The 26,697-nt window shown below is 45.0% G+C and overlaps 1 protein-coding gene across 3 annotated transcripts in view; it reads left to right on the top strand.

The window, feature by feature from the left end:
• Utrn (utrophin) overlaps positions 1–26,697 on the top strand; it is a 555,367-nt gene that overhangs the window by 42,430 nt on the left and 486,240 nt on the right. The window contains exon 1 of one of the 3 annotated variants that reach the window (XM_045158277.1): positions 17,618–17,678. The exons of the other annotated variants lie outside the window; for them this stretch is intronic. Coding sequence (XP_045014212.1) covers positions 17,633–17,678 — 46 coding nt within the window. The 5' untranslated portion in view covers positions 17,618–17,632. Of the gene's footprint in view, positions 1–17,617; positions 17,679–26,697 lie in introns of those variants that run through there. 3 annotated transcript variants of the gene reach the window in all.

Below are 26,697 nucleotides of genomic sequence, written 5' to 3'. Positions count from 1 at the left end.
AAAAAGTGGGTAGGTTTGGTCTTTAGCACTGAAAGAAAAAGGAGGGAGTGGGGACCCTTGCTTATAGGGGGCTGGGGTGTGGTCACTGGTCACTCTTACCTTCTAGAAAATTTGTAAGGCTCTGGAGTCTGTCTTTAGCACTGGAAAGCAAAGATTTGATATTGGTTCCTCTTTGGACATATGTGGCACATGGTGGCTCTTACTGACGTCGTAGTTCTCAGTCATGGGTCCTGTTCACATGGGTCCCCTGTGGGTGCTATGTGAATTGGGAAATGCAGTTATATTAAAAGAAAGAATGGGAAATTAGAAGGCATGGGTAAATGTATTAGTCTGTGGATGGCTTTCCTAGTGCTTTCTTTGTTTACATCACTTTCACTGAAAATTAAACATCACCTGTTAAACTTTTACTGCATGTAATATATGACTCAAGAATCTTAACCAAGGCGAGTGCTTCCTACGTATCTGGATATACATTAACTTCTAAAACTGGAGCATAAAAGCTAGCAATGTGTGAACTAATTGATTACTTGCTAAATCTGGAGCACACAGGGAGATTTATTTTACATAGTGAGAACTATTTCCTAGAAAAATAGAGAAAGGTTGAGAGCCTTTTCAAATATTTTTGTCTCATTTCCTTTTCTCAGTAATTCTGTGAGGAAGAGAAAATAGTTTCTGTTTGTAGACCAGGAAATGCCAAGGTTAGTCAGATCTTCAGACACTGAAGTGTTTAGAAGATCTGCTACCCATTCGTAGTCCAAATTCCTACAGAGAGAACTTGAAACAAAACGAAGCAATAGAAAGACTACAGAGAGGAAGAAAGATAAAAGATATGAAAGTAAGAAGTTGGGAAGAAAGTTTAACGTGAGTGAGGAGGAGGTTAGATAAGGGATAAATGATGAAAATACATGTATGAAGTTGCCAAAAATAAAAATGAAATCAAATGCAGAGAGGGGGGAAAATGAGTATCCCGTTACTAAGATAATGTCTAAATTCAAATTTAGTACTATCTCTGCCTGCTCAGTGCTGGGGCCTTGCACCGCCACCCCCAGCTCTAACCCCTCCCCCGCCCCGCTTCATAGTAGTTTTTTTTTTTTAATTTTATTTATTTATTTATTTATTTATTTGAGAGCGACAGACACAGAGAGAAAGACAGATAGAGGGAGAGGGAGAGAATGGGCGTGCCAGGGCTTCCAGCCTCTGCAAACGAACTCCAGACACGTGCACCCCCTTGTGCATCTGGCTAACGTGGGACCTGGGGAACCGAGCCTCGAACCGGGGTCCTTAGGCTTCACAGGCAAGCGCTTAACCGCTAAGCCATCTCTCTGGCCCAGTTTTTTTTTTTTTTAATAAAACAAATAACTTCCCTCCTCCCTGCTTCTACTCCACCCAAAGTCCTGGTCCTGAAGCTTCCAAAACCCTTTAAAGAACCCCATGAACAAGACAAACAGGTTGGAAGAGGTCCATTTTTCTTCAGCTAGAAATGACAGAGAGATACTAGAACTCTCCTTTGTAGCAGAGAGTAAGCCAGGTGCAGATACATAGAACCTTTAAACAGAAAAAAACTTTTTTTTTGGGGTGGCACCACATCATACAGTCCAGGCCGGCCTCACACTTGCCATGTAGCCAAAGGTGGTTTTGAACTCCCGATGTTCCCGTCTCCATCTCTGCAAGCGTTGGTGCTGCACACTTAATGCTGGCAATACAATTTCGTTTTTCTACAGAGACCCGAGAGGGAGTCTCCAGGGGTCTGTTTCAATCAAGGAGCAGGGTTTTGTTTTCATTAACATTTTTATTTATAAGGAAAGAGAGAACAAGCACCCCAGGGCCTCTTGCCACTTGAAATGAGCTCTAGACATTGGTGCCAGTTTCTCCATCAGGCTTCACGTGGGCACTGGGGATTTGAACCCTGGGCTGTCAGGCTTTGTAGTCAAGCACCTTTAACCACTACTAACACATCTCTCTAGCTCTTGAGGAGTAGGTTGAATTGCTCTCTTTAGGTGTCTTGGTAAATTATCAAAGTGCTGTTCCAAGAGCACAGCTCACTCTATTCCCCTCCCAAAGCAGTTCTCAGACTGGCCTTCCACGGAGCCCACGGATAATATTTGGTCATGTCTCCCAGGGGCTGTTTCCACAGTTGCGCGGGAATTTCTGCTTTCACAATTGATCAATCTTTTTTTTTTTTTTTTTTTTGTGTGTGTGTTTTTCAAGGTAGGGTCTCACTCTGGCCCATGCTGACCTGGAATTAACTATGTAGTCTCAGGGTGGCCTCGAACTCATGGCGATCCTCCTACCTCTGCCTCCCGAGTGCTGGGATTAAAGGCGTGCGCCACCACGCCCGGCTGCAGTTGATCAATCTCTGTGCACTTTCTCTCTGGGTTTTGCTCCCTCTGTCCTTCTTCCCTGTCTGGAAATAAATTCCAGATGCAGATCCCCCTCCCCCAACCTTTTGGACAGTCCTCAAGCCTGTGCCTTACCATTTTTTTTTTTTTTTTTGACCCAATTATCTCTTTCCTGAGTTTCAGTTTTGGCTTAGGTCCTCTGCTTTCAGGACTTAAAAAATTATTTTGTAATACACCCCGACAATCCTTGGCCGCCCTTAACAAGCCTGCTGGAGACTACTGTTACCCACGAAGGGCTGTGGTTTCCGGCGACTCCCAAGCCTTAAACATTTTCCTGCCGTGCCCCCTCCACTTTACCCCTCACCAAGAAACCAGACTATCGCTTGCTTTAAGTTCTTTCTACTGTGCTGCGAACAGAAGACGGAACTGCATAGCTTTTAAATTAAAGCACATTTTCCCCATGGTACTACCCTTTTTTTTCGGTTGTAATTTAAGCCACACGCATTTCACCCTTGTCATGGTGCGGCCCGGCTGGTGTGCCCGTCCTTCAGGCTGTTGAGCTGTGATACTGGCATTTTCCTTGGCACTGTTGGTTTTGGTCATGCTAGGGTTTCTCTGTTTGCCTTTTGCCATAGACCTACCTGGCCATCTAGGGATTGGTTGCTGAATGCTTTATTTATTTATTTATTTATTTATTTATTTATGAGAGAGGGAGGCAGACAAACTGATAGAGATAAATGCTTTAAACCATTTTCTGAGACATTTCCTGGGTGTTTTGGATTTACAATACTGTTCTTTAGAACACCTTGCTTGATGAACACACCTTTCTGTTTCCTGTTTTCGTGATCGCGTCTGTGAGTAAGCGAGCTTGGTGGATTTTTACAGAATGTTAGGATAACCACAGTAAGAAGTTGCTACTGGTAAAAGACAGCTACAGGGGAAAAAAAAAAGGAGCATATTATTTACAAAACTGTATGTGATTGCTGGAAAACTCATGCTGTGCAAAGAGTTACTACATTCTCAATAAAGGCTAGGAGAAAGCTCAGCTGGTAAAGTGCTTGCCTTGCAAGCCCATGGACCTGAGTTCAGTTCTCAGAACCCATGTATTAACGGTGGACATGGTTGTGCACACGTGTACTTCTGGCATTGGAGAAGCAGAGACAAGAGGATCCTTGGGGCGCACTGGCTAGCCTAATTAGTGAACTCCAGGTCAACAAGAGACCCTGTATCACAAAGCAGTATACAGGGGCTTGAGAGATGACTCATCCGTTAAAGTGCTTGCCTACAAAGCCCAACGACCCAGGTTCAATTCCCCAGTGCCCTTATAAAGCCTGGTGTACACAGAGGTGCACGCATCTGGAGTTCGTTTGCAGAGGCTGGAGGCTGTGATGCTCTTATTCTCTCTGTCTTTCTCTTCTCTCTGTCTGTACTTGCAAATAAATACAGAAAAATGTTAAAAAAAAAAAAACCAAACAAACCAGGATTCCTATATTCTTTTTTTCCCCACATTTATTTATTTATTTTTTGGTTGACAGCTTCCATACTTACAGACAATAAACTACGATAATTCCCTCCCCTCGGCCACTTTCCCCTTCACGACTCCACACTCCATCATATCTCCTCCCTCTCTCCATTAGTCTCTTTTTAATTTTGGTGCTATCATTTCTCCCTCCTGTTGTGAGGGTCTTGTGAAAGTAGTATTAGGCACTGTGAGGATGTGGATTTCAAGGCCAGTTTCTGTCTGGACAGTTGCATTATAATCAGTCCTACCCTTCCTTTAGCTCTTAGGTTCTTTCCACCACCTCTTCTGCAATGAACCCTGAGCCTTGGAAGGTGTGATAGAGATGTTTCAGTGCTGAGCACTCCTCCTTCATGTCTTCTCAGCACTATGGTGCCTTTTGAGTCAAAGGGTTTCTATTCTCATAATGAATAAGCATTCCTGCACGTTGTAGTGGAGATGTGAAGATGAGATGAGTTATGTGTTTGCCTCATACTGCAGAAGCTGCTGCTTCTGTTGTTATTATTTCTTTTCTACAGCCTTACTCTTTCTTCTTCTCTTCACATCATTTGCTGTTGACTTTGTGCAGGCTATTGGTGGGGACTGAGGAGCCATCAAACTTTACTCAGGATTTCTGGTCAGTGTCTCAGGCCACTTGCATTTTGCCTTTGTGAATGTTACAAATAATTACTATGAAACAGAAGTTGGTTTATTAAAGGTTAATTATGTTGTTCATTGTAATAAATTATTATGATTATTTTTAAAGATTTTTAATTTTTATTTATTTATTAGAGACAGAGAGAGAGAGAGAGAGAGACTGAGAGAGAGGGGGGGGGGAATGGGCGCACTTCAAACAAACTCCAGATGCCTGCGCCACCATGTGCATCTGGCTTACGTGGGACCTGAAAAATTGAACCTGGGTCCTTAGGCTTCTATGCAAGTGCCTTAACTGCTAAGCCATCTCTCCAGCCCATAACAAATTATTTTTATAATATTTTTAATTTTAGGCAACTCGTTCTAATTTGGTTAGAATATGCTTGATTCTCAGACATCTCTACTGTGGCATGCTGGTGAGATTTCAGTCTGGAGATAAGGACTCAACAGAGGAGAGAGGAAAGGAAGAAGAGAAGGATACGCTGTGCCAGAGGCCAGTTGCTGGGGAGTGGAATTAGAGAGAGGATGAGAGTAATTAAGGAAATTAGAGCTGTCCAGCTGTCAGCCTTGCTGGGAGCTGTAAGCAGCCATCTTGTTGCTGACCCAGCGTATGCCCCATTGAGTCCTGGGATCATTTACCTGACATGGCTTCCCATGAAGCTGTGAAGCACCTTCCCGGTGCCCGAGGTTCTCTTGATGCCTCTGGGACCAGATTCTTCGGTGGCTCCGTGGTGTCACCTCAAGTAGTTTGTTATGGCGCTTGGGTGTATCACACGTGAGTTTCTAAGAAGCATCACCATCCTCCGGAGTAGTGGTGCATGTCTGTAATACCACGCTCGAGAAGCTTAGGCAGGAAGACTGTGAGTTTGAGTCTGGCCTGTACTTCACAGTGTGACCCTAACCTCAAAACAACAAACACGTTTCCATAATAAAAGTGGGCTGGGGGGTGGGAAGATGAATGAGTGGGTAGGAGGCCCCAATGTACAAGTATGAGGGCCTGACAGGTCTTGATCTCCCCCTTAGTTCTAGCACTTGGGAGGCAGAAGTAGGAGGATCACCGTGAATTCGAGGCCACTCTGAGACTACATAGTGGATTCCAGGTCAGCCTGAGCTACAGTGAGACCCTACCTCAATACACTGAGCCCCATTTGTTAGGCTTTTCAGGCAAGTGCCTTAAACTGCTGAGCCGTCTTTCTCTAGCCCCCAGTAATGATTTTAAGTGTCTGAGTGTTTGCTTGAAAGATGATCTTGCTGGTTCCCTGGTGCTGTACCTGATAGACTGAGCCTCTGTCACCCGTGAACGTGTAGCTGAGTGAACTCCCCCAAATCTGAGTGGCGTTCACAGCTTCCCTGCAGGTAACTTGTGGGCCAGGTGTTTATTTCCACCACCCCACTCAGCCCTGTGACGTAACAACAAAGGTCTGTCTTCGTGTGGTGTGGGAAATCAAGCCTGGCGCATGCGTTTCCCACGCAGGGTCTGTATTAGTGACTTTTCTCATTCCTGTGGCCGAATACCTGATGAGAAACTACTTCAAGGAGAAAGAGTTTACCTTGGCTTATATGGTTTAGTGTATAGTTCCCCATGGTTGAAAGGCAGCAGAGGACTAGAAATGGGGTTGCACCTTAACCCCCCTCCTTTTTCACTTCAATTGGGACTTCATCCCATTTGTGATGGTTTGAATGCAAATTCAGGTTTGTTTTTTTTTTTTTTAACCTGAGGTAGGCTGACCTGGAATTCACTTTAGTCTCAGGGTGGCCTTGAACTCAGGCAGGCGATCCTCCTATCTCTGCCTCCCAAGTGCTGGGAGTAAAGATGTGCGCCACCACACCCTGCTATTTTCTTTTTCTTGTTGTTTTCAGGGTAGGGTCTCACTCTAACCTGGGCTGACCTGGAGCTCTGTAGCTCCAAGCTGGCCTTGAACTCACAGCAGTCTTCTGCCTCTACCTCCCAATTACTGGGATTAAAGGAGTGTGCATGATGCCTGATGCCTCAGGTATTTTTGATTAAGCTTCCTGCTTGTCTCTGGCAGATGGCGCTGTGCTGGGGGAGGTGTGTCATTGGGGGCAGATCTTGAATTTAGCCCTGTGTGTTTGGAGTGAGCTGGTGCTGGCAGCTGTGGACATATGGTGAAGTGAGCCAGCTTCCTCTCCGTGATAAAACTTCTGTTGGAACCTCGAAGTCTGAAATAAACCCTTTCCTCCCGTAAGCTTGTTTTGTCCCAGAAATGTGAAGGTGACTGAGACACCACGGTTGAGTGTTCCTCCTGAGTTCAGCATCTCTGGACACACAGACACCACCAGAGGCGTGTCTCCTAGGTGACTCCAAATCCATTCAAGCTGGCACTGCACCTTAGCCATCACAAAGTCTTACCCATTCAGTGAGACCAACATCTTGGTAGAAGACACTCGGACACTCACAGGCTGTTTTATTCGCTGCCTTGAGCAATCGTTAGCACATAAAGCGGAGGTAAGAGTCACTGGCAGAACGCCAAAGGCATAAGGAAATGTTTAGAAAGTATTAGATTTTGGTTCTTTTAGAAAGCAAGACCTGTTTAAACACGGAGACCGGCCTGAGTTTGGCTTGCATGATAACTCAAGTGTATACATTTCATTTCACTTAAAAAAAATGAGACTGTTTTGATGCACTGCTCAGGCTGACCTTGAAGTCATTTTGTAGTCCAGATGGGCTTTGAATTCTGTCATCCCAAGTGCTGGGATGACAGGTGTATGAACCATGCCTGACTAATGCCTACATTATAGTAACAAAAATGTTTGTCGCTGTACAGGATTATTTTGTTCAATTCTTATTAAAAATATGTTTTTTTTACTTATTAGACACACAGAGATATGGCTGAGAGTATGGGAAGGCCAGGGCCTCTTGTTATTGCAAAGGAACTTCAGACGTATGCGCCACTTTGTGTATCTGGTGTTATGTGGGTCCTGGGGAACTGAATGCAGGCTGGAAAGCTGTGCAGGCAAGTGCCTTTAACTGCTGAGCCATCTCCCCTCTCCTATCTTGATAATTTTTACATTTGATGACTGGGTTGATTAACTTTCCACAAATATCATTTCTTATTAAATTTCCATGACCACTAGGTAAATGTGGGCTTAAGTGTTAAAATATTATTTTTAACTACTTTAACCTCATTAATTTCCATTCCTCTTATCCAGACCAATTAATTGTTATAATTTGCAATCTGAAATGTCAGAAGTATCTTCCCTCAAATTCATGGCTGGATACAAAAAGGGTATGGACATTCAGCTTCTAACAACCTGTTTGGAATGGTAGGGAACATTAAAAGTATTCCTGGATCCAAATCTGTGGAGTACAACATTAATTTTTATCTTGCTTTAAATCCTGAAGTCATTTCATAGTCATTACCTTTATTTTCCCCATCATTTTCTGCCTACTGCTTAGTATCTTCTAGGGATACATTAAACATATAATAAATATGTACAAAATATTTTTTACAAGCTTCCCTGATATCTAGTGGCTTACTCAACAGTGGATACATGTGAGCTTTGGGCAGTAGTTGAAATTTTATGAATATGCTGGAAAACCCTGCTTTTAAAAAAAATTATTTATTTATTTTTATTTATGAGAGAGTGGTGGGGGGAGGGAGGGAGAGAATGGACATGTCAAGGCCTCTCGCCACTGCAAACGAATGCACTCCAGGTGCATGCACCACCTTGTGCATCTGCCTTATATGGGTCGTGGGGAATTGAACCTGGGTACTTAGGCTTCACAAGCAAGTGCCTTAAACACTAAGCCACCTCTCCAGCCCTGAAAACCCTGCCTTTATTAACTGGGGAAGTTTCCACTCTCTTGAGATGCTACAGATAGTTTCAGTGGGCTTTGTGAAGCACTATCAACATGTAGCTAGGAAGATCTTCTGGTCTAAAAGTGGGTCTTGGAGAAATGATTTCTTTATTTCAGGCTGTTGCTATCAGAAACATATGTATTCCCTTTCAGCCAAGACAGTAAATACTTTCAAGCAGGCTGTTGTGAGTTAGGAGGCATTGGAGGCATTGTGGACAGCTTAGCATTGGGCTTACGGAAACCTACTGTGGGCAGGTTTTCTCTTTTTTCCTTTGAGAGAGAGAGAGAGACAGAGAGAGAGAGGGAGAGAGAATTGGTGCACCAGGGCCTCTAGCCACTGAAGTCAAACTCCAAATGCATGCACCACCTTGTGCATATGTGCAACTTTACACGCTTGCATCACCTTGTGCATCTGGCTTATGTGGGACCTGGAGAGTCGAACATGAGTCCTTAGTCTTAATAGGCAAGCACCTTAACTACTAAGCTATCTCTCCAGCCTCTTCTTTTCTTTTTTTCTTTTATTTTCTTCAAGGTCTTACTCTAGCCTAGGCTGACCTAGAACTCACTCTGTACTTCTAGGATGGCCTCAAATTCACAGTGATCCTCTTGCCTCTGCCTCTTGAGTACTGGAATTAAAGGCATATGTCACAACACCCGGCCTTATTCATATTCTTAATGTATTTATGAACTTTTTATTTAGTAAATACAGGTGAATTCCTAGTTTCTAGACTTTCCACTTTCAGAGATCAAATGTATTTAAAAATTTAATAAAATTTTGATGCATTTCAGGATTTTATGTTCATAAAGTGAATTTGTATTGATGTTCCAAAATAGCCAGTGTAATTTGGCTATAGTGAAGGAATAAGAGGAAAGTAAAACTTCATGTTTCCATATGAAGGAAAATAAATTTTGTGCTATAACTATAAAATTTCACTGCTCATGAAATCATATTGTATATAAGGAGATCAAATTTCAAAGTGGATCTGATCATGAAGAAAGCAGTTAAGTTGACGTTACTAATGTTACTATATAAAATTTGTTTTTGACCATAAAATACTCAAGACCATCTTTTAATTGATTGCAGTGTAATCCCATCACTTAGGATGGTGAGGCAGGAGGATTACTGCAAGTTGGAGGTCAGCCTGGGGTAGAACAAGACCCTGTTTGAAAATAACAAAATAGTAACAACAGAAGGTCTGGCTCAGCAGTTACTGGTCTGGGTTCAATTCCTCAGTCCCCATGTAAAGCCAGAAGCAAAAAGTGGTGCATACATGTGGCCTTCATTTGCAATGTCAAGAGGCCCTTGTGCACTTGTGAGCATGCACACATAGATGTAAATAAATAAAAATATAAAAAAAAAACAACAAAAAGGAAAAGAAAAGGCAAAAAGGATCATATATACCTTTTCTGTGGGGAGGGATTTGAGACCATGAAAAGCACATCTTTAAAAAATTATTATTTATTAATGAGAAAGCACACATGCAAGGTGGGGGGAGGGAGAGAGAGAACTAGTGCCTTTTGCTGATGCACGTGAACTCAGACATATGTGTCACTTTGTGCATCCTGACTTTACCTGGTTCTTGCTTTTGGAGGTTTCAGCCCATAGTTAACTGGCCTTTAGGGCCTGTGGCAAAGCAGTACTTCATGACGTCAGTGTGCCAGAGTGGCTTATTTCCTGGCTGGGGAGCCAGAGGGAGGAAGAGACTGGGGTCTAACAGTTCCATTCAAGGACACACCCCCACTGATTGGATGACCCACAAGGTGGTGGTTTGAATGTAAGTTGCTCCCCATAAAATCATGTATTTGAGTACTTAACCTTCAGTTGGTGTCACTGTTTGGGAAGGTGGTGGAACCTTTAGAAGGTGGAGCCTTCCTGAAGGAAGTGGGTCACTGGGGGTTGGTCTTGAGGTGTTAAACAGCCAAGCTTCTCTAGCCTTCTACTTCCTCCCTGTTGATGTGAACATGTGATATGGGCTGCTCCTGCCACGATGAAACTTCCCCTCAAAACTACAAGCCGAGATACATCTTTCCCTTCCATAAGCTACTTCTGGTCCGGTGTTTTGTCTCAGTAACAAGAAAGTAACTAACACAGGAAATTATGGGAATGTAACTGAATCAAGGCTCCACCTCTTAAAGGTCCCACACCTCCTAACAGCACTGTGCAGGGAACTAAAACATGTGGGCCTTTGGGGAACATTTCAGATCCAAACTCTAATGGAAGAAGGGTTAGCCTCTTTCAGAGCACAACTGGAGCAGGCATGCTGCATTTTTGTTTAGTTAGGTAAAAAATGAACTATGTGCAGTCATTAGTGTATAAAAATTGAGCAATATGGGCTGGAGAGATGGCTTAGTGGTTAAGCGCTTGTCTGTGAAGCCTAAGAAACCCGGTTCGAGGCTCGATTCCCCAGGACCCACGTTAGCCAGATGCACAAGAGGGAGCACGCATCTGGAGTTTGTTTGCAGTGGCTGGAGGCCCTGTCACGCCCATTCTCTCTATCTGCCTCTCTCTCTCTCTCTGTCTGTTGTTCTCAAATAAATAAATAAAAATTAAAAAATTAAAAATTGAGCAATATGTAATGAACTTGTCTTACTGAGAATTTTAAAGTTTTATTTCATTTTGATTTTTTGCATGTGTACATGTGGTATATGTATGTGTGTGTGTGATTGTGTGTGGGCGTATGATTGTGTATTCATACATGTGAAGGCCAGAGGACAACCTTGAGTTTTGTTCCTTAGGCATTCTGTTTACCTCTTTTTATTTTATTATTTGCGAGCAGAGAGAGAGATAGAGAGAAGACAGACAGAAAGAGAGAATGGGTGTGCCACTACCTCCAGCTGTTGTAAATGAACTCCAGATGCATGTGCCATTTTGTGCATCTGGCTTAACGTAGATGCTAGGGAATTGAACTTGGGTCGTTAGACTTTTCAGGCAAGCATCTTAATGGCTGAGCCATCTCTTCAGCCCCTGTCTACTGTTTTTTGAGATAGCTGGAGTTCACTGATTAGGCTAGCCAGCGAGCCCCAAGGATCCCCTTGTCTCTAGGCCTTTCCAGTGCACTTTGCCCACTGAGCTTTCTACTAGCCTTTATTGAGAAATTTATTGAGAATGTAGAAACTCTTGCACAACGTGAGTTTTCCAGTAAGCACATTCAGTTCTGTGAATAATATGCTCCTTAATTTTTTTTTTTTCTTCTGTAGCTGCCTTTTACCAGTAGCAATTTCTTACTGTGGTTATCCTAACATTCTGTTACTTGCAGACTCTTGTGGCTTCAGAAATCATGCTAACCATCACATTGTGCATGCGGGTTGCAAATGTCCAAGTCATTTTGAGGACAGTTTTTCCTCTCAGATGGCATCCACACATTATTTTACACATTGCTACTGCTGGTGGAATGTTTTCTTTTAGACATTTCACACTTGTGGTATATTTAGCTGCCTAGTAATGAAATACAACTGGAAGAACCCGAGAATTCTGAATGAACAGACTTGCAAGCTGAGTGTTCCCTTATCAGCATTTTTTAAAATATTTTTTTTGTTTATTTCTACTTATTTGAGAGCGACACAGAGAGAGAGAAAGACACAGATAGAGAGAGAGAATGGGCGCGCCAGGGCCTCCAGCCACTGCAAACTGAACTCCAGATGCGTGCACCTCCTCATGCATCTGGCTAACGTGAGTCTTGGAGAATCGAGCCTTGAACCGGGGTCCTCAGGCTTCACAGGCAAGCGCTTAACCGCTAAGCCATCTCTCCAGCCCAGCATTTTCTGACTTGTCCACTGATTTGAGCAGTACATGGCCTTGTGTGCTTCCCTCTCACATATAACTGTGGGTGAGTGTTGTGGCATTACAGACCCTTAAAGTTTTTTTTTTTTTTTTTTAACTTATTTATTTGAAGAAAGAACGAGAGAGAGAGAAAGGGGCAGATGGAGAGAAAAAGAATGGACATGCCAGGGCCTTCTGCCATTGCAAATGAACTCCAGACACATCTTGTGCATCTGACTAATGTGGGTCCTGGGTAATCGAACCTGGGTCTTTTTCTTTGCAGGCAAATGCCTTAACCGCTAAGCCCTCTTTTTTGGCTTTGCAGGCAAATGCCTTAACCGCTAAGCCCTGTTTTTGTTTTTAGATATGCAGGGTGTTTGAAGGCAGCATCCAGTTTGATTTCTTTGCTTTGTCACTGAGGGATTTCAGTTAAGGAGGGACAACTGGTTTTTCTCAAGATTAAATGTACACTTAGATGGTAAGGTTCCCAAATTCATTCTCTTAGCAGCTCTGGTCTAGCTGGATCTCCATGACCCTTACCCTTTCATCCTGTCTGGTGTGGAAATCCTCTGGTGGATTTGTACTTGACAAGGGAGACTTTCACCAATGCGCATGTATTCTCTTGAGAGCGTTGGTGTGTGTAGACTTCTCCTAGGAAGTTAGCCAGCTAGCTGCTGGGTGAGATTGGGGGAGGGAGACTGTTCCTGTTATGGAAGGTGTGAGATATACACCTGGGGGGTTAAAGTAGGCTGACCAGGTTGACCTTGGCCTTGGAATATAAACTTTAAAGCGAGAGATGGGGAAATGGGAGGAGGGGAAGCAGAAGGATTCAAGGCTCATTTCCTTCCTGTTATTTTCCCTTTGGCCTGAGCGAGTGAGAAAGTCACTGAGTGGAACTGGAGCTGCTGAGTGGAACTGGCCAGAACCTGTGTTAACTCCACGCAACAGGGACACCACGGCGCTTTATTCTTCCAGGACAGCCCTGGCAGTGTGACCAGGACCTTTCGGATTTCATGGACATTCCACAGAATCTGATTTCTGGGGTGTTCTGTGAACCACTCCTGTGAGCCCACCCCCCTGGGTGAGTCCGTCCAAGCCTGACCCCTCTGTTTTTGGCAAAGGTCCTTTTAACTGGAGTGTCGTGGGCATTCATGGTTGGCTGATTAAAGCAACCCTAGTCAGGTGCTAGCGATTTCACTGGTAACTGCTGGTGGGCTTGCACAGATAGCCACGGAGTTCTCATGGGAATAGTGGCGGGGGAGACACAAAACGTCACTGGGGAGGCTGGAACTGAGAGGACACGCGGTGGGAGGGGAAGGGTGACGTTTTGTAGCCCATGTGCTTCGTCACCTTCCTTTACAAACCTAGAGACTCAATGGCTCAATGATCGATCGTTCTTTCTTTCTTTCTTTTTTTTTTTTTTGGTTTTCTAAGGTAGGGTCTCACTCTAGCTCAGGCTGACCTGGAATTCACTAAGTAGTCTCATGGTGGCCTGGAACTCTCAGCGATCCTCCTACCTCTGTCTCCCGAGTGCTGGGATTAAAGGCGTGCACCACCACGCCCGGCTTGATCGATCTTTCTTACAGAAATATTTTACATTCTTTTTCACACCGAGTAACAATGGTATTGTTCACTCCACTGAAAATAGAACGTGTATCAAATCTTTGGATCATATGATAATGGCGTAGATTCCTTTTTTTTTTTTTTTTTTTTGGTTTTCCAAGATAGGGTCTCACTCTAGCTCAGCCTAACCTGGAATTCACTAAGTATTCTCAGGGTGGCCTTCAAACGCTCAGCAATCTCCCTACCTCTGCCTCTCAACTGTTGGGATTAACCGCGTGAGCCACCATGGTGCCCTAGGGTTTTTTTTTTTTTAAGGTAGGGTCTTACTCTAGCCCAGGTCAGTGTAGGTGGCCTTGAATTTATGGTGATCCTCCTACCTCTGCCTCTTGAGTGCTGGGATTAAAGGGGTGTGCCATCATGCCTGGCCTAGGGCTTTTGTTTTTTATCCTTGACGCCTCCCTTTCCTCCCCCCACCCCCACACCGTGGACCACTTTAGCAGTTTGGTGAAAGTCAGATAGATATTTGAATGCTAAAAATAAGATACATTTCCCACAAAAGAGGCCAATTATGTTGGCAGTTATCAAAATACTTAAAATGCTTCTGAGAGAGGCTATCTGTGCCTTGTTAATACATTCAGTTTTTAAAAAACTTTTTTTTTTTTTAAATATTTTTTTAATTTTTTTAAATTTATTTATTTGACAGCAACACACACAGAGAGAAAGACAGATAGAGGGAGAGAGAGAGAATGGGCGCGCCAGGGCTTCCAGCCTCTGCAAACGAACTCCAGACGCGTGCGCCCCCTTGTGCATCTGGCTAACGTGGGACCTGGGGAACCGAGCCTCGAACCGGGGTCCTTAGGCTTCACAGGCAAGCGCTTAACCGCTAAGCCATCTCTCCAGCCCTAAAAAACTTTTTATTTACAACTTCTTTAAGTATAGGAAATAAACCATGATGATTCCCTCTCACCTCCCCCTGCCATTGTTCCCTTCCCAAATCCATTCTGTGCTGAATTTCTTCTTTCTAGTTAATTTGTCTTCTATTTTGTTGTCAACATATTTTTTTTTTTCCCTCCTATTATGATGGTCTTGTGTAGGTAGTGTCAGGTTCTGGGAGGTCATGAAGGTCAAGGCCATTTTGTGTCTGGAAGATTGCATAGTAAGCAGCCCTACCCTTCCTTTGGCTCTTACATTCTTTCTGCCACCTCTTCCACAATGGAATCTGGGTATTTGAGGGTGTGATAGAGATGTCTCAGAGCTGAATACTCCAGTGTGTCACTTCTTAGCACTTTGGTGAGTTTTGGGTCATCCCAGTGGTCTCCACCATCTGAAAAGAGAAGCTTCTCTAACCAAAAGTGAGAGTAGCATTAATACATGGGCATAAACGTAAGTAGTTAGAGGGCAGTTTGCTGGGCATAATATATCTATTTATCCGGAAACAGTGGTCATTTCTTCCCTAGGGCTTTGTGACTTCCCTAGCTACAGGCTTTTGACTAGGTTTCTAATACCAGGCATGTATTCCCTTTCGCGGAGCAGGCCTCCAGTTCAACCAGAGAGCAACTGGTTTTCCACATAACAGGCATGCCGTTATTGGACCAGTTGCCACATTTGGCCGGCTGGCTGGCCAGCCATAGAATTTGCAGGGTCCTCTGCTGGTTAACAGTGTTGGCGACTTCTCTCTCCCAAAAGGCAGCATAGCTTTTTCCAATGTTCTGACAGTTAGTCCACAGGGAGGAGATTTTCAGCCCAGCTCCAGCTTGATTTCTCTGCAGCCCAAGCATGTGAAATCTTACCAGCATTTAGTTTTTTTTTAAAGTGTGCCACCAAACCCAGCTCACTTTTTTTTGTTTATTTTTATTTAATTATTTGAGAGCAACAGACAGACAGGGAGAGAAAGAGGCAGAGAGAGAGAGAGAGAGAGAGAAAGAGAGAGAGAGAGAGAGAGAGAGAGGGAGAGAGAAAGAGAGAGAAAGAGAGAGAGAGAGAGAGAGAGAGAGAGAGAGAGAAAGAGAGAGAAAGAGAGAGAGAGAGAGAGAGAGAGAGAGAGAGCACACGCCAGGGCCTCCAGTCACTGCAAAGGAACTCCAGACGCGTGCGCCCCCTTGTGCATCTGGCTAACATGGGTCCTGGGGAATTGAGCCTCAAACCGAGGTCCTTAGGTTTCATAGGCAAGCGCTTAACCACTAAGCTATATCTCTGGCCCCTAGTTTTTTTTTTTAAATTATATTTTTGTGTATTCCTTTGCGAGAGAGAGACAGAGTGACAGATAGAGAAAGAAAGCATGGGCATGCCAGAGCCACTTGCCACTGCAAACAAACTCCAGTCACATGCACCACTGTGTACATCTGGCTTTATGTGAGTGCTGGGGAAATGAACCCAGGCTGGCAGGCTTTGCAAACAAGTGCCTTTAAGCGCTGAGCTATCTCCCCAGCCCTGCGGATGCATTTAGTAATAAGCTCTCACAGTTCTGACTACTGAGCTCTTTTGAGTCGTGGTGAGCCAGATGGCTTTTCCCCTAAGGTATCTACTACAGCATTGATTAAAAGTAGTGAAATATCTGACTGCTTTTTTTCTTTTTTAAAAAATACTACTTATTTATTTGAGGGGGGGGGGATGGCCATGACAGGGCCTCCTTCCTGCCACTGCAAATGAACTCCAGACGCATGCGCCACCTTGTGCATCTGGCTTATGTGGGTCCTGGGGAATTGAGCCTGGGTCCTTTGGCTTTGCAGGCAAACACCTTAACCACTAAGCCGTCTCTCTAGCCTCCCCACTCCCATTTTTTCTATCTAAATTCATGGACCTCCTGCTTTGAATAACCCTGGATAAAGATGATAGTCTCAAGGGTTTATTAGTTCGGTCAGAGCCTGGCAGTTGGCAGTGGTATGTTACATGGAGAGCATTTTGAAAGAGTCACCCATTTTAAATGGAAATAAGTCTTGGGTGAATGCGGTCTATGCTGGGCTCTGGTCTGGGCATGATCAGCAGAATCCTTAACACAGCCTTCATGGTGCCTGACCTCTTGAAAGTGCATGCTAGTAGAATAAACTGATATTAACTACAGAACACACAGGTAGTTGCTTAGTTGTTAAGTGACAACCTGTTGTGATGTCCAGTCGTGATGCGACTTCACCAGGCCCGGGATAGGTGGTGAAGATTCGGGGAGACCTCCTTAAGAGAGGCATTTTAACAGGACTTCAGGGTGGCCAGGCTTGTGCAGTCCCTAAATTGCCAGCGCATGGCCACCGGGAAGCCCACGTGAGGACAGCAGTGGGGGATATCGCAGAGCTGTGTGCTGAGATTGGCAGCAAGCTCCAGTTTCCATTTCACTCTCTAGAACTTGCCATGCTGACTGACAGGGAGTCCTTCTCCTTCTACTTTTGAGAGCATGTGTTATTTGATGCATTATTGGATGGAGCCCTAAAAGCTTTAGGGATTCACTGGGAGGAGCTTGGGGTAGAAAACTGTCGGTAAAACTTTTAAGCATAAGCTCTTGTAGGTGTAAGAAGTTGAAAAAGGCAATTTCATTTTGTTATCCTATAAATTCTTTAATGTTTTTGCTCATCCAGGTTTTAATTTGGCTTGTATGTAAAGTAAGCTTGAGGGCGTGTGGAGACGTGAGGAAGGGGTTGGCTCTCTGTTTTACTGAGCTATTTCCACAGTGGCCTTTGCAGAAATGCGTGCTTTGCTGGCTTAGGCAGATAAGGGCTGTCACACACAAGTCTGGATTTTGAAGGCGACAGGCTCCATGCCTGGCAGAAATTCTGAGGTGTAGACTGGGATTGGGCTCTGCTCCTGGGCAGGAATGTGACCCATCTGGTCTGGGCAGTTGGGGAGGGACTCATCTCTCCTCACTTCCCATACACCTTAGCCCTGTTTTTTTTTTCTGTTTGACTCAGTCAAAGCACATTCTCCTGCCGAGGGGTACGCATATCCTTGTGACTTCACAGAACAGGTACATACGGCAACCACATTTGAAGGTCGTGCTGAGCTAAGAAGAAATGGAAGTGATAGCTACAGATGGAACTGATGCAGAGTCCCAGGCAGGTAAAGGAGACATGCTTAGAGCGTCGTGGTGACTTGGACTTTTGTTCATGGGAAGGAAACTGAGGCAGGTCTTTGGCAGCCAATAACTTATGAAAAGAAATAATACGTTCTAAATGATTTTGCCTTCTGGGTGTCTGCACAATATTAACTTTTTTCAATATTATTTCGATGCGTGGCTAACAAATAATGGATTTGACTGTATTATTATTAATTTTGGACATTTTGGAACCGTGCTTCACTTTGCTGACCAGAATTGTACCCACGACGGTAGGATCACCCATCCATGCCAGAGCCTGACGCTCACTGCCTGTCTGTCGAATGTACCGGTTAGGCTCCGTGTCTAATGATAGGGTGTGAAATATTTTCCTTGTCTTGTCTTCTCTGGGATAGAAGATGATTTGCCTAGAAGTGTCTTATACAAGAATCACGCGGGGAGAGAAATTGTCCCGTCTCCCACTGGAACTGTCAGCGAGTGACGGGTTTGTAACCGTGGCAGTGGTCCAGCTCTCCAGCCATGAAGTCCCGCAGTAGCGTCCTCACCTTTGTTTGTGTCCTTCCTGGCTCCTTCTCTCTCTCACCTGTCACCTGTCACTTATTTTCTCTCTGCCGGTGGTGCAGAGTCAGGCTGCTTGGAAACAGGTATTTGTACACAGCACGATCTGTGCTTATAGGTCTGGGGACGCGGCGACGGTGCGCTGTGGCAAGAGGCATGTTAAGGTGTCCCTAGGTGCTGGAGTGTGGACGGGAAGAATTCCAGGCCGGGGAGAAAGTGTGGGTCAGGGCGCAGTTTCCCTGAAGCATGCCCCAGGCTGAGTCACATAGGGAGGTGATGGTTTCCTACTCATAACGTGTCTTCTCCCCTTCCCTTTTTCTCCATCCAGCCACAGGGGTGGGCTTTGGCTCTAGGGTGGCCTCTCGCTTCCGTCTCTCCCTTGTGTAGCGTGCTGGACACTGGTTCTTCTCCTTTGGGGAGTGGGTGTTGGGCTACACTGGGCCTCTGCAGAAAACTCCTGTCCTGACACCATCCAGACTGGATCCTGTAACCTGCTTGCTTGCTTCAAGGGACTTGCCATAATTACTCACTGCTTGTTTAGTTCCCCGTTGGTAGGGTGGACTTACTGTCTTGAAATGTCAGAAGATCCCTAGGTTGGAAGGAGTGAGAAATGTCGCTTCAAATGCAAAAGCACTTGTAATGCACCTCAACTCCTGTTTACTCTATGAAGTTTGAGGTCAGTCTTACCCAGGCATTTAAGATCTCAGCCAAACACTTTACTTAGGACCCTTCGGTATTCCAGGGAGTTATTTTTGGTTTCAGAAGGAATAACTTGATTGAAAAAAATTTTTTTTCTTTAAGGATTAAAAAAAAAATTGGGGCTGGAGAGATGGCTTAGCAGTTAAGCACTTGCCTGTGAAGCCTAAGGACCCTGGTTCAAGGCTCGGTTCCCCAGGACCCACGTTAGCCAGATGCACAAGTGGGCGCACGTGTCTGGAGTTCGTTTGCAGAGGCTGGAGGTCCTGGTGCGCCCATTCTCTTTCTCTCTCTCTCTCTCTGCCCCTTTCTCTCTGTCTGTCACTCTCAAATAAATAAATAAAATAAACCAAAAAATATTAAAAAAACTTGAATACATTGGAAAGTGAAAAATACTATTTGCACAACGTTAGTTATAAACCAAAGGAAGATTAACAAATTTAAAGAAAATTTCATAAAGAGTATCAAGATGAGCAATCATTCTTTTCTTTTTCCCTATGTGGTCTCAGACTGGCCTTGAACTCACCGTGATCCTCCTACCTGTATCTACTGAGTGCTGGGATTAAAGAAAGGCATGTGCTACCACACCTGACTATTTAGAGTATTTTTAAAGTTCTTTTTTAAATTATATTTTTGTTTGCTCTTCTCAGTTCTCTGAAATGTCTCGATAATTTTGATGAATTACTCTTATTTGTGCTTGGAACACTTTGTTCAAGTGATTAATGCCATTATCATGTTTAGCCTACTCAAACCCTTTAAGTTATGTAATCAGCGATGTTCTTATACTGAGATTATTTTTATTCCAATTCTGGTTTCTCTTAAATCTGTAGTAGACATTCTCCTTCTATGGACTCAACTTTATTGCCATGTTATTTCTACTTCTTTTGTCAGGATTTTTGTTTCATTGGTGGTGGGTGGGGGGTTGTTCTTTGCGATGAAGTCTTGCCATGCTGGTGCCGAAGCCCGCCTTGAGTTTACTATGAATGCAGGCTGGCCTCCACTTGTGATCCCCATGGATCACAGACCTGTGCCACCACACCCAGCTGCTTCTGCCAGCCCCGTCTTCCTCTCACCCCCCAGGTACGATTGGTCTCGATCTAGTTCAGGCTGACTTGGAACTCTCTGTGTAGTCCCAGGCTGGCCTTAAACTCACAGTGATCCTCCTTCCTGTCTCCTGAGTGCTGGGATTAAAGGCGTGTTCCACCATGCCCAGCTTTCTCTCAGTTTTCGTAGCTCACAGGGTGGCTTCACTTCTACGCCACTAGTATCCACACTCATATTTTCCTTAAATATGTCACACAATGCCCAGGACATTTTTCCGTAGCATATTCTGAACATATTATCAGTGAGTTAAGACTGTACAAGATTTCTTTTGTAGAATCTTTAGTAATGGCAGGTGGAAAATGTTACGTCAGGGGCTGGAGAGATGGCTCAGTAGTTAAGGCGCTTGCTTGCAAAGCCAAAGGACCCAGGTTGGATTCCCTAGGACCCACGTAAGCCAGATGCACACGGTGGTGCATGCGTCTGGAGTTTGTTTGCAGTGGTTAAAGGCCCTCGTGTGCCCATTCTCTCTTTCTGTCTCTCTCAAATGAATAAATAAATAAATAAAATTCAAATATTTTAAAAAAGGAAATGGTCAATGGCGCATTGGAAGAAAGGAAGGCCTGAAGGTGGGCTACTTACATGTCTGTGCCATGTTTCCCCTTTAGGCCTCTCCTAATGAGAACCCCCTGGGTGGCTCTGTTAACCCCAAGGGATGGCAGACTGAGTGTCTCAGTGCCAGGCAGGGCAGCATATGTTCCCCAGCCACGTATCTCACCCTTGGCGTCTGATTCCAGTCCTACAGTCTCTTCTTGGAGAAATCAAAATCAACAACAACATAAAAGAAACCCATGAGAACACATAAAAACACTTTGATATTACTATTCTGATGGTGAGAATTTGGTTATCTTTATCTGGGGAGAGAATTTCCTGTTTACCTGTTTGCCTCATTCACCATTTATTGTCTATTTAGTTGTTAGCCATTAAATTAAAAAAAAAGTCACATGGGGCTGGAGTTAAGGCACTTGCATGCAAAATTAAAGGACCCAGGTTCGAGTCCCCAGTATCCACGTAAACCAGATGTACAAGGTGGCACATGTGTCTGGAGTTTGTTTGAAATGGCTAGAGGCCCTAACATGCCCATTCTGTATATATGCCTCTCTCTCTTTCTCTCCAATAAATAAATAAAAATATTTTAAAAAAATGGTACATGATCACTACTTTGATTATTTTTAGGACCAAAAGTGTCTTAGAAGAAGAGGGTTAGGTGAAAGAAGTGATGTGTCGGCAGAGAGAAGTTTTGTGGTCTGGTCGGTAATTTATTATTACTAGTTTTTAAAGCCAAAATTGCCACCGGCTAGAGTGGGATGATGCTCTGCACTTCTGACATCATCGTCTAATGTTGGGCTGCTGTGTTCGGCCCTTTGAGTTGCCGAGGCGAAAGGCATCTTAGTAGTTTTAATTTCCGCAGAACATTGCACCTGTTGCTGGCTATTTTTGTAAATGAAATCCAGAAGCTAGAGTCACATCTTTCGCTTCCTTTTCTTCTCCCTCCTTTCCGGTGTGTATGTGTGCTTGGCGGGGGGAGAGGGGTTGGGGAGAGTGGTGGGTGTCGCCGGGCAACATCTGAAGGGTTGCCACCCTCCTCCATCGGGACTATGGTTTTGCTGCACTCAGCAGTTAGTAACCTTGGCTCTCTTTGTCCTTCTGTCTCTGAGAACAGTCTCAAGAGCCCATGTCATGTGTTTATGCCAGGGTTTGGTACTGGTGTGGGTGGCATAGCCTAATGCCGAGGCCGTGGCAGCTGTTGCTACCTGATACCTGGAACCTTTTGTGCTATTGAGGAACGCGTGTTTCCTCTTGGGATCAGATGGTTCTTTGGCCATGGCTGTGAGGAAGAGGAAGTGTTGTGTAGTATCATTTGCTTTCATAAAAATAGCTTTTGCAGTCTCGAGCTTCCTGTGGGCCCAGGCAGTGGAGCTGGAGCCAGTGAGCTGTCCTAGCAGGTACGTGGTCTGGCAGAAGGCAGCCAGTGCGCTGGGCACAGAACAGAGCTCAGAACAGAGCTCAGAGGCCGCGTAGGACATGCATTTGGTGTTTTCCTCTGTGTCAGGAACCTCAGTTACCTCACGTTGCAAGTGGGAGAGCCGCAATCCTGACACAGCTTGCCTGGAAGAATGCTATGGACATTAAGAAACCTTAGTATGAAAGAACCGTGAGAGACAGATCCCTGAAACTGAACACTGGTCACCTACACACTGAGGACCGGCTGAGAACCTTGCACTTAGTGGGTACCAGACAGAAGTTATTTGAGCCCAACCTTACTCATTCCAAACCATCTTTGTTATATTGCCATATTTATATTTTATAGACGGTCAGCTTTATTCATGGGTATTCCTTGCAAGGGAAAAACCTTTCCAGGAGGTGTGGAACTTTCTGCGATATGGCACATAGCTGCCCCCAGCTTGCCAGCCTGGGATTGGTTTGCTCACCATGGGGGTTTTCTGAGGACCGCGCTCTGTTCGGTGCCTTGTTTCATGATCACTGTGCTTTTCTGCTTTGTCCCTGTGACATTGTCGCTGAGCTCTCTCTTCTCCAGTTTGGCTCCTGTCCTTGGTGACTTGGATGAAGCACTGTCATCTTAGGCTGCCTTCGTGTGTGTGTATGTGTGTGTGTGTGTGTGTGTGTGTGTGTGTGTGTGTGCGCGCGCGCGCGCGCGCATGTGTGACTCTTGCCCATTTCCACCTGTCTCCGCGGCCACTGCCTGTCCCCATCCCGGCGTTTGGCCTTACAGTATTTAACCCTGATCTTTGGAGCAGTCACAGTGGGTGCTTCCGTAGTCCATCCCTAGCACTTGCTCTGGAGCCAGTCACCTGGCCTGCAACAGGCTCTTTTTCAGTCCTGCAGAGCATGGGATGTTACGAGGCTCCCGTGAGTCCCTCCGTCAGCTGACTGGCTCACATCAGTGCTTGTCCTTGGCACTGAGCCACGGAGGCCAGTTGCCCAGCGTCCTCACTAGTGGCCAAGCGAGTGATACCCAACGCCCGCAGTCTCTCTTCATGGTTCCGGAACTTACTGTGACTAAGTCTGTAGGCTGGAAATTGGGACTCTACTCATGTTCTCAGGGTGCTTCTGCCGCGTTATTTCTGGGCCTTTCACTTTCTCTCCAGTCCCCGTGCTAATCTCATTCCGGGAGTGGTGGTGGTGGTGGGGGGGGGAGACTCATGAGAGTGTGGGTGGGTGTGCCAGTGCCCATGATTGGATGGAACTGTCCTGGGCAGGCTGACTCACACTTGATAATCCCCTCTGCTTTGCCCGAGGCTATTTGCAAAGGAAAAAGAAGCAGAATCTCATGGTCAAGGTTGAGATGCAAACAGCGATGTCTGGTAGACCGTGTGTGTGGCGGGGGGGCGCGGGGGGGTGGGGGTAGGTAGATGGTGCCCAGTGGAAGCCACTTTGTAGACAAGGACAGTGTTGCCTCATGGAGGGGGAGGCTGGTAAGGCAGCCAGAGTGACAGGGGACAGTGGCCATGGCCTAGTAAAATCTCTAACCTTGCTTACCTGCAGAGTCAGAGGAAACAGGCAGTGGCAGAGATTGTTGGTGCAGGTGACTAAGGGACACTCCCAGTTACATTCACGTGCTGGAGGCCCCCCCCCCCCCACCACCCCGCGCCATAACCTTGGTCATTTCCACCATTGGAGTTTTAAAATTTTGTTTATTTTTTATTTATTTGAGAGTGACAGACAAAGAGGCAGAAAGAGGGAGAGAATGGGCGCGCCAGGGCCTCCAGCCCCTGCAAATGAACTCCAGATGCATGCACCCCCTTGTGCATCTGGCTAACGTGGGTCCTGGGGAATCGAGCCTTGAACTGGGGTTCTTAGGCTTCACAGGCAAGCGCTTAACCACTAAGCTATCTCTCCCATTGGATTTTTATTACTGTCACAAACAAAAGCACATCCCTTGCATTTCTTTTTCACACTTTAGCATAATCCTTGAACATCCTAAAACTCTCTAGAAATGAGGGCATTTTCCCCTCACACTGCCAGCGAATCCACTTCAAGAAAATTGACTTGCTGACCACTGCTCCCCAGCCTGCAAAGTGTTCACAGCTGTCTGAAGAGCAGACCTTGCACACGCGGGCACGTGGGTGCACACCTGTAAACCCAGCCCTTGGGAGGCCGAGGCAGGAAGATTGTAAATTCCAGGCCAGCCTGGGCTGCAGCATAGCTCTAAAACCCAAACCAAATCAAACAGAAACACATCCAAACGGAACAGAACTTGTAGCCAATTTAGAAAAATAGCTTCTCTTTTCTTTGAGATAGTATTTTCAGAGTCTTCTTTTATTTCAGTATTTGCGTTGTAACTATTTTTGCCTCCCAAGGAGCTCTGGCCTTGGCCTTCCTCCCTGCGGCTGGGGTGAGGTATTTATAGCGGGACTGACCACAACAGGGGTTCCTGAGTGTTCGGAAACTTGTGGAATTCCTCCAATGGCTTTGGCAGGTTGGATCCCGCTTCTGCAAAGTGCCCGCCTTCCTTGGCATCCCACAGCGTCTGCCTGTTCTGCCACAAGTCTCTGTGAGCCCCTGAATGCCTCTGGGCAGTGGGTGCCCAGGCAGTTGACATTCCTGTCAGGAAGCAACATTTTCTGTGAGAAGCGAGCTTATTCTACTGTCTGTCTGCATTACCGTCCTCCACCCTGTCAAGGCCACCGTTGGTGCGAACCCCAAGTTCCCCTTAGAACCCCTCACCTCTTCGGGTGGAGGGCGAAGCTCTGCGTATCTCTTTTCCCTCACGAAAGGCTGAGGTGGGACTCTCTCTCTTGCTACTTTCAGCTTTCCGGAGGTAATTGTGAGAGGTTATAATTTAACCCTGAAATGTAAACTCTAGACATTTTTTTCTTTTAATCCATTATCCCAAGCAAGTGTCTTTTTGGTTCCAAAATAAAACTAATATTCAACTATGGCAGCCTGTCTTTCCCAGATTCCTCATTCACATTCTCATTAAAGTCTGAAATCCGCCTCTGTTGTTGGGAATGGCCACTTTCTCAGACGTCATTGGTGCAGGCTTAGAGTTGACTCTTGACATCAGGTTACTCAATTTCATTGCTATACTAATATGGACACATGGGCATAGTTTTAGATTTTATTTATATCCTGGTGCTTAGGAAAAAAGAAATCATTTCACGAGAAATCAATCAGCCCATTAAATTCCACCCTTGACATTGCTTTTTTGGGGTTTGCTTGTTTACAAAAAATATTTTTTCTGGCTTGCTTTTTTTTTTTTTTTTTTTTTGGTTTTTCAAGGTAGGGTCTCACTCTGGTCCAGGCTGACCTGGAATTCACTATGTAGTCTCAGGGTGGCTTCGAACTCATTGCGATCCTCTGCCTCCCGAGTGCTAGGATTAAAGGCTTGTGCCACCATGTCTGGCTTTTAATACTTATTTTCAGCCTAGTAATAGAACCTGAGTATTCTTTTTTAAAAATTTTTTTATTTATTTTTAATATATTTTATGTATTTATTTTTTATTTATTTATTTGAGAGCGACAGACACAGAGAGAAAGACAGATAGAGGGAGAGAGAGAGAATGGGCACGCCAGGGCTTCCAGCCACTGCAAACGAACTCCAGACGTGTGCGCCCCCTTGTGCATCTGGCTAACGTGGGACCTGGGGAACCGAGCCTCGAACCAGGGTCCTTAGGCTTCACAGGCAAGCGCTTAACCGCTAAGCCATCTCTCCAGCCCTATTTTTAATATTTTTATTAATTTGTTTTGTACTCAGCGAATACAGTCAATTTGGTACTATTATTAGGCTCATCCATGACCTACCCCCTCCCCTTGGCCCCTCCTTGTTGAGGTATATGGGTTGTACATTGTGGAGTTAGCCCACACTTATGGGTAAGATAAATGTCTCTGCATATCATGACCCAACATGTGGCTCTGACATCCTTTCCGCCCCCTCTTCTGCAAAATTTCCCTGAGCCATGTTGTGTTCATTTTTGTTCTGCTTCAGTGATGAGGTGTTGGGGGCCTCTGGGTCTCTGGATCTCTGATTTGGTAGGAGTTGATTTTTCTCTGTGTTGATCTTCTTCACCCTTGTGCTGGTACCTGATTCGCCAAGAAAACAGCACCCTTGCTTGTTTTGCCAGTTAGAACCTGAGTATTCTTAGACATGTGTTGTTAACATTGTGTCAAAATTTTTTTCTTGTTAACATACATCATTTTGTTAATAATCTTTATTATGCTTATTTTTTGGTTTATTTTTATTTATTTATTTGAGAGAAACAGACAGACAGAGAAAGAGGCAGAGAGAGAGAAAGAGAGAGAGAGAGAGAATGGGCGTGCCAGGGCCTCCAGCCACTGCAAATGAACTCCAGATGCATGCGCCCCCTTGTGCATCTGGCTTACGTGGGCCCTGGGGAATTGAGCCTTGAATTGGGGTCCTTAGGATTCACAGGCAAGTGTTTAATCACTAAGCCATCTCTCCAGCCCTTGTTAATAATCTTTAATGAGAATAAGATCCTAGGTGGACTTCCCTAGTAAGACCAGACTGAATCAGAAAAATCCTGCATGTATTTTGAGCATTGTAAAAGTTGTGTTGCTATTTCCTTAGGCTCTGTGTATGTGGATTTAGCTAACCACTGATCAAAAATATTTGAAAAAAGGGCAGAGAGATGGCTTAGCAGTTAAGGCATTTGCTTGCAAAGGCAAAGGACCCAGATCCTATTCCCC

This window comes from Jaculus jaculus, chromosome 9 (genome assembly GCF_020740685.1).
Source record: "Jaculus jaculus isolate mJacJac1 chromosome 9, mJacJac1.mat.Y.cur, whole genome shotgun sequence".
NCBI classification, from domain to species: Eukaryota; Metazoa; Chordata; class Mammalia; order Rodentia; family Dipodidae; genus Jaculus; species Jaculus jaculus.
This window is presented reverse-complemented; position numbering and strand designations above follow the sequence as displayed.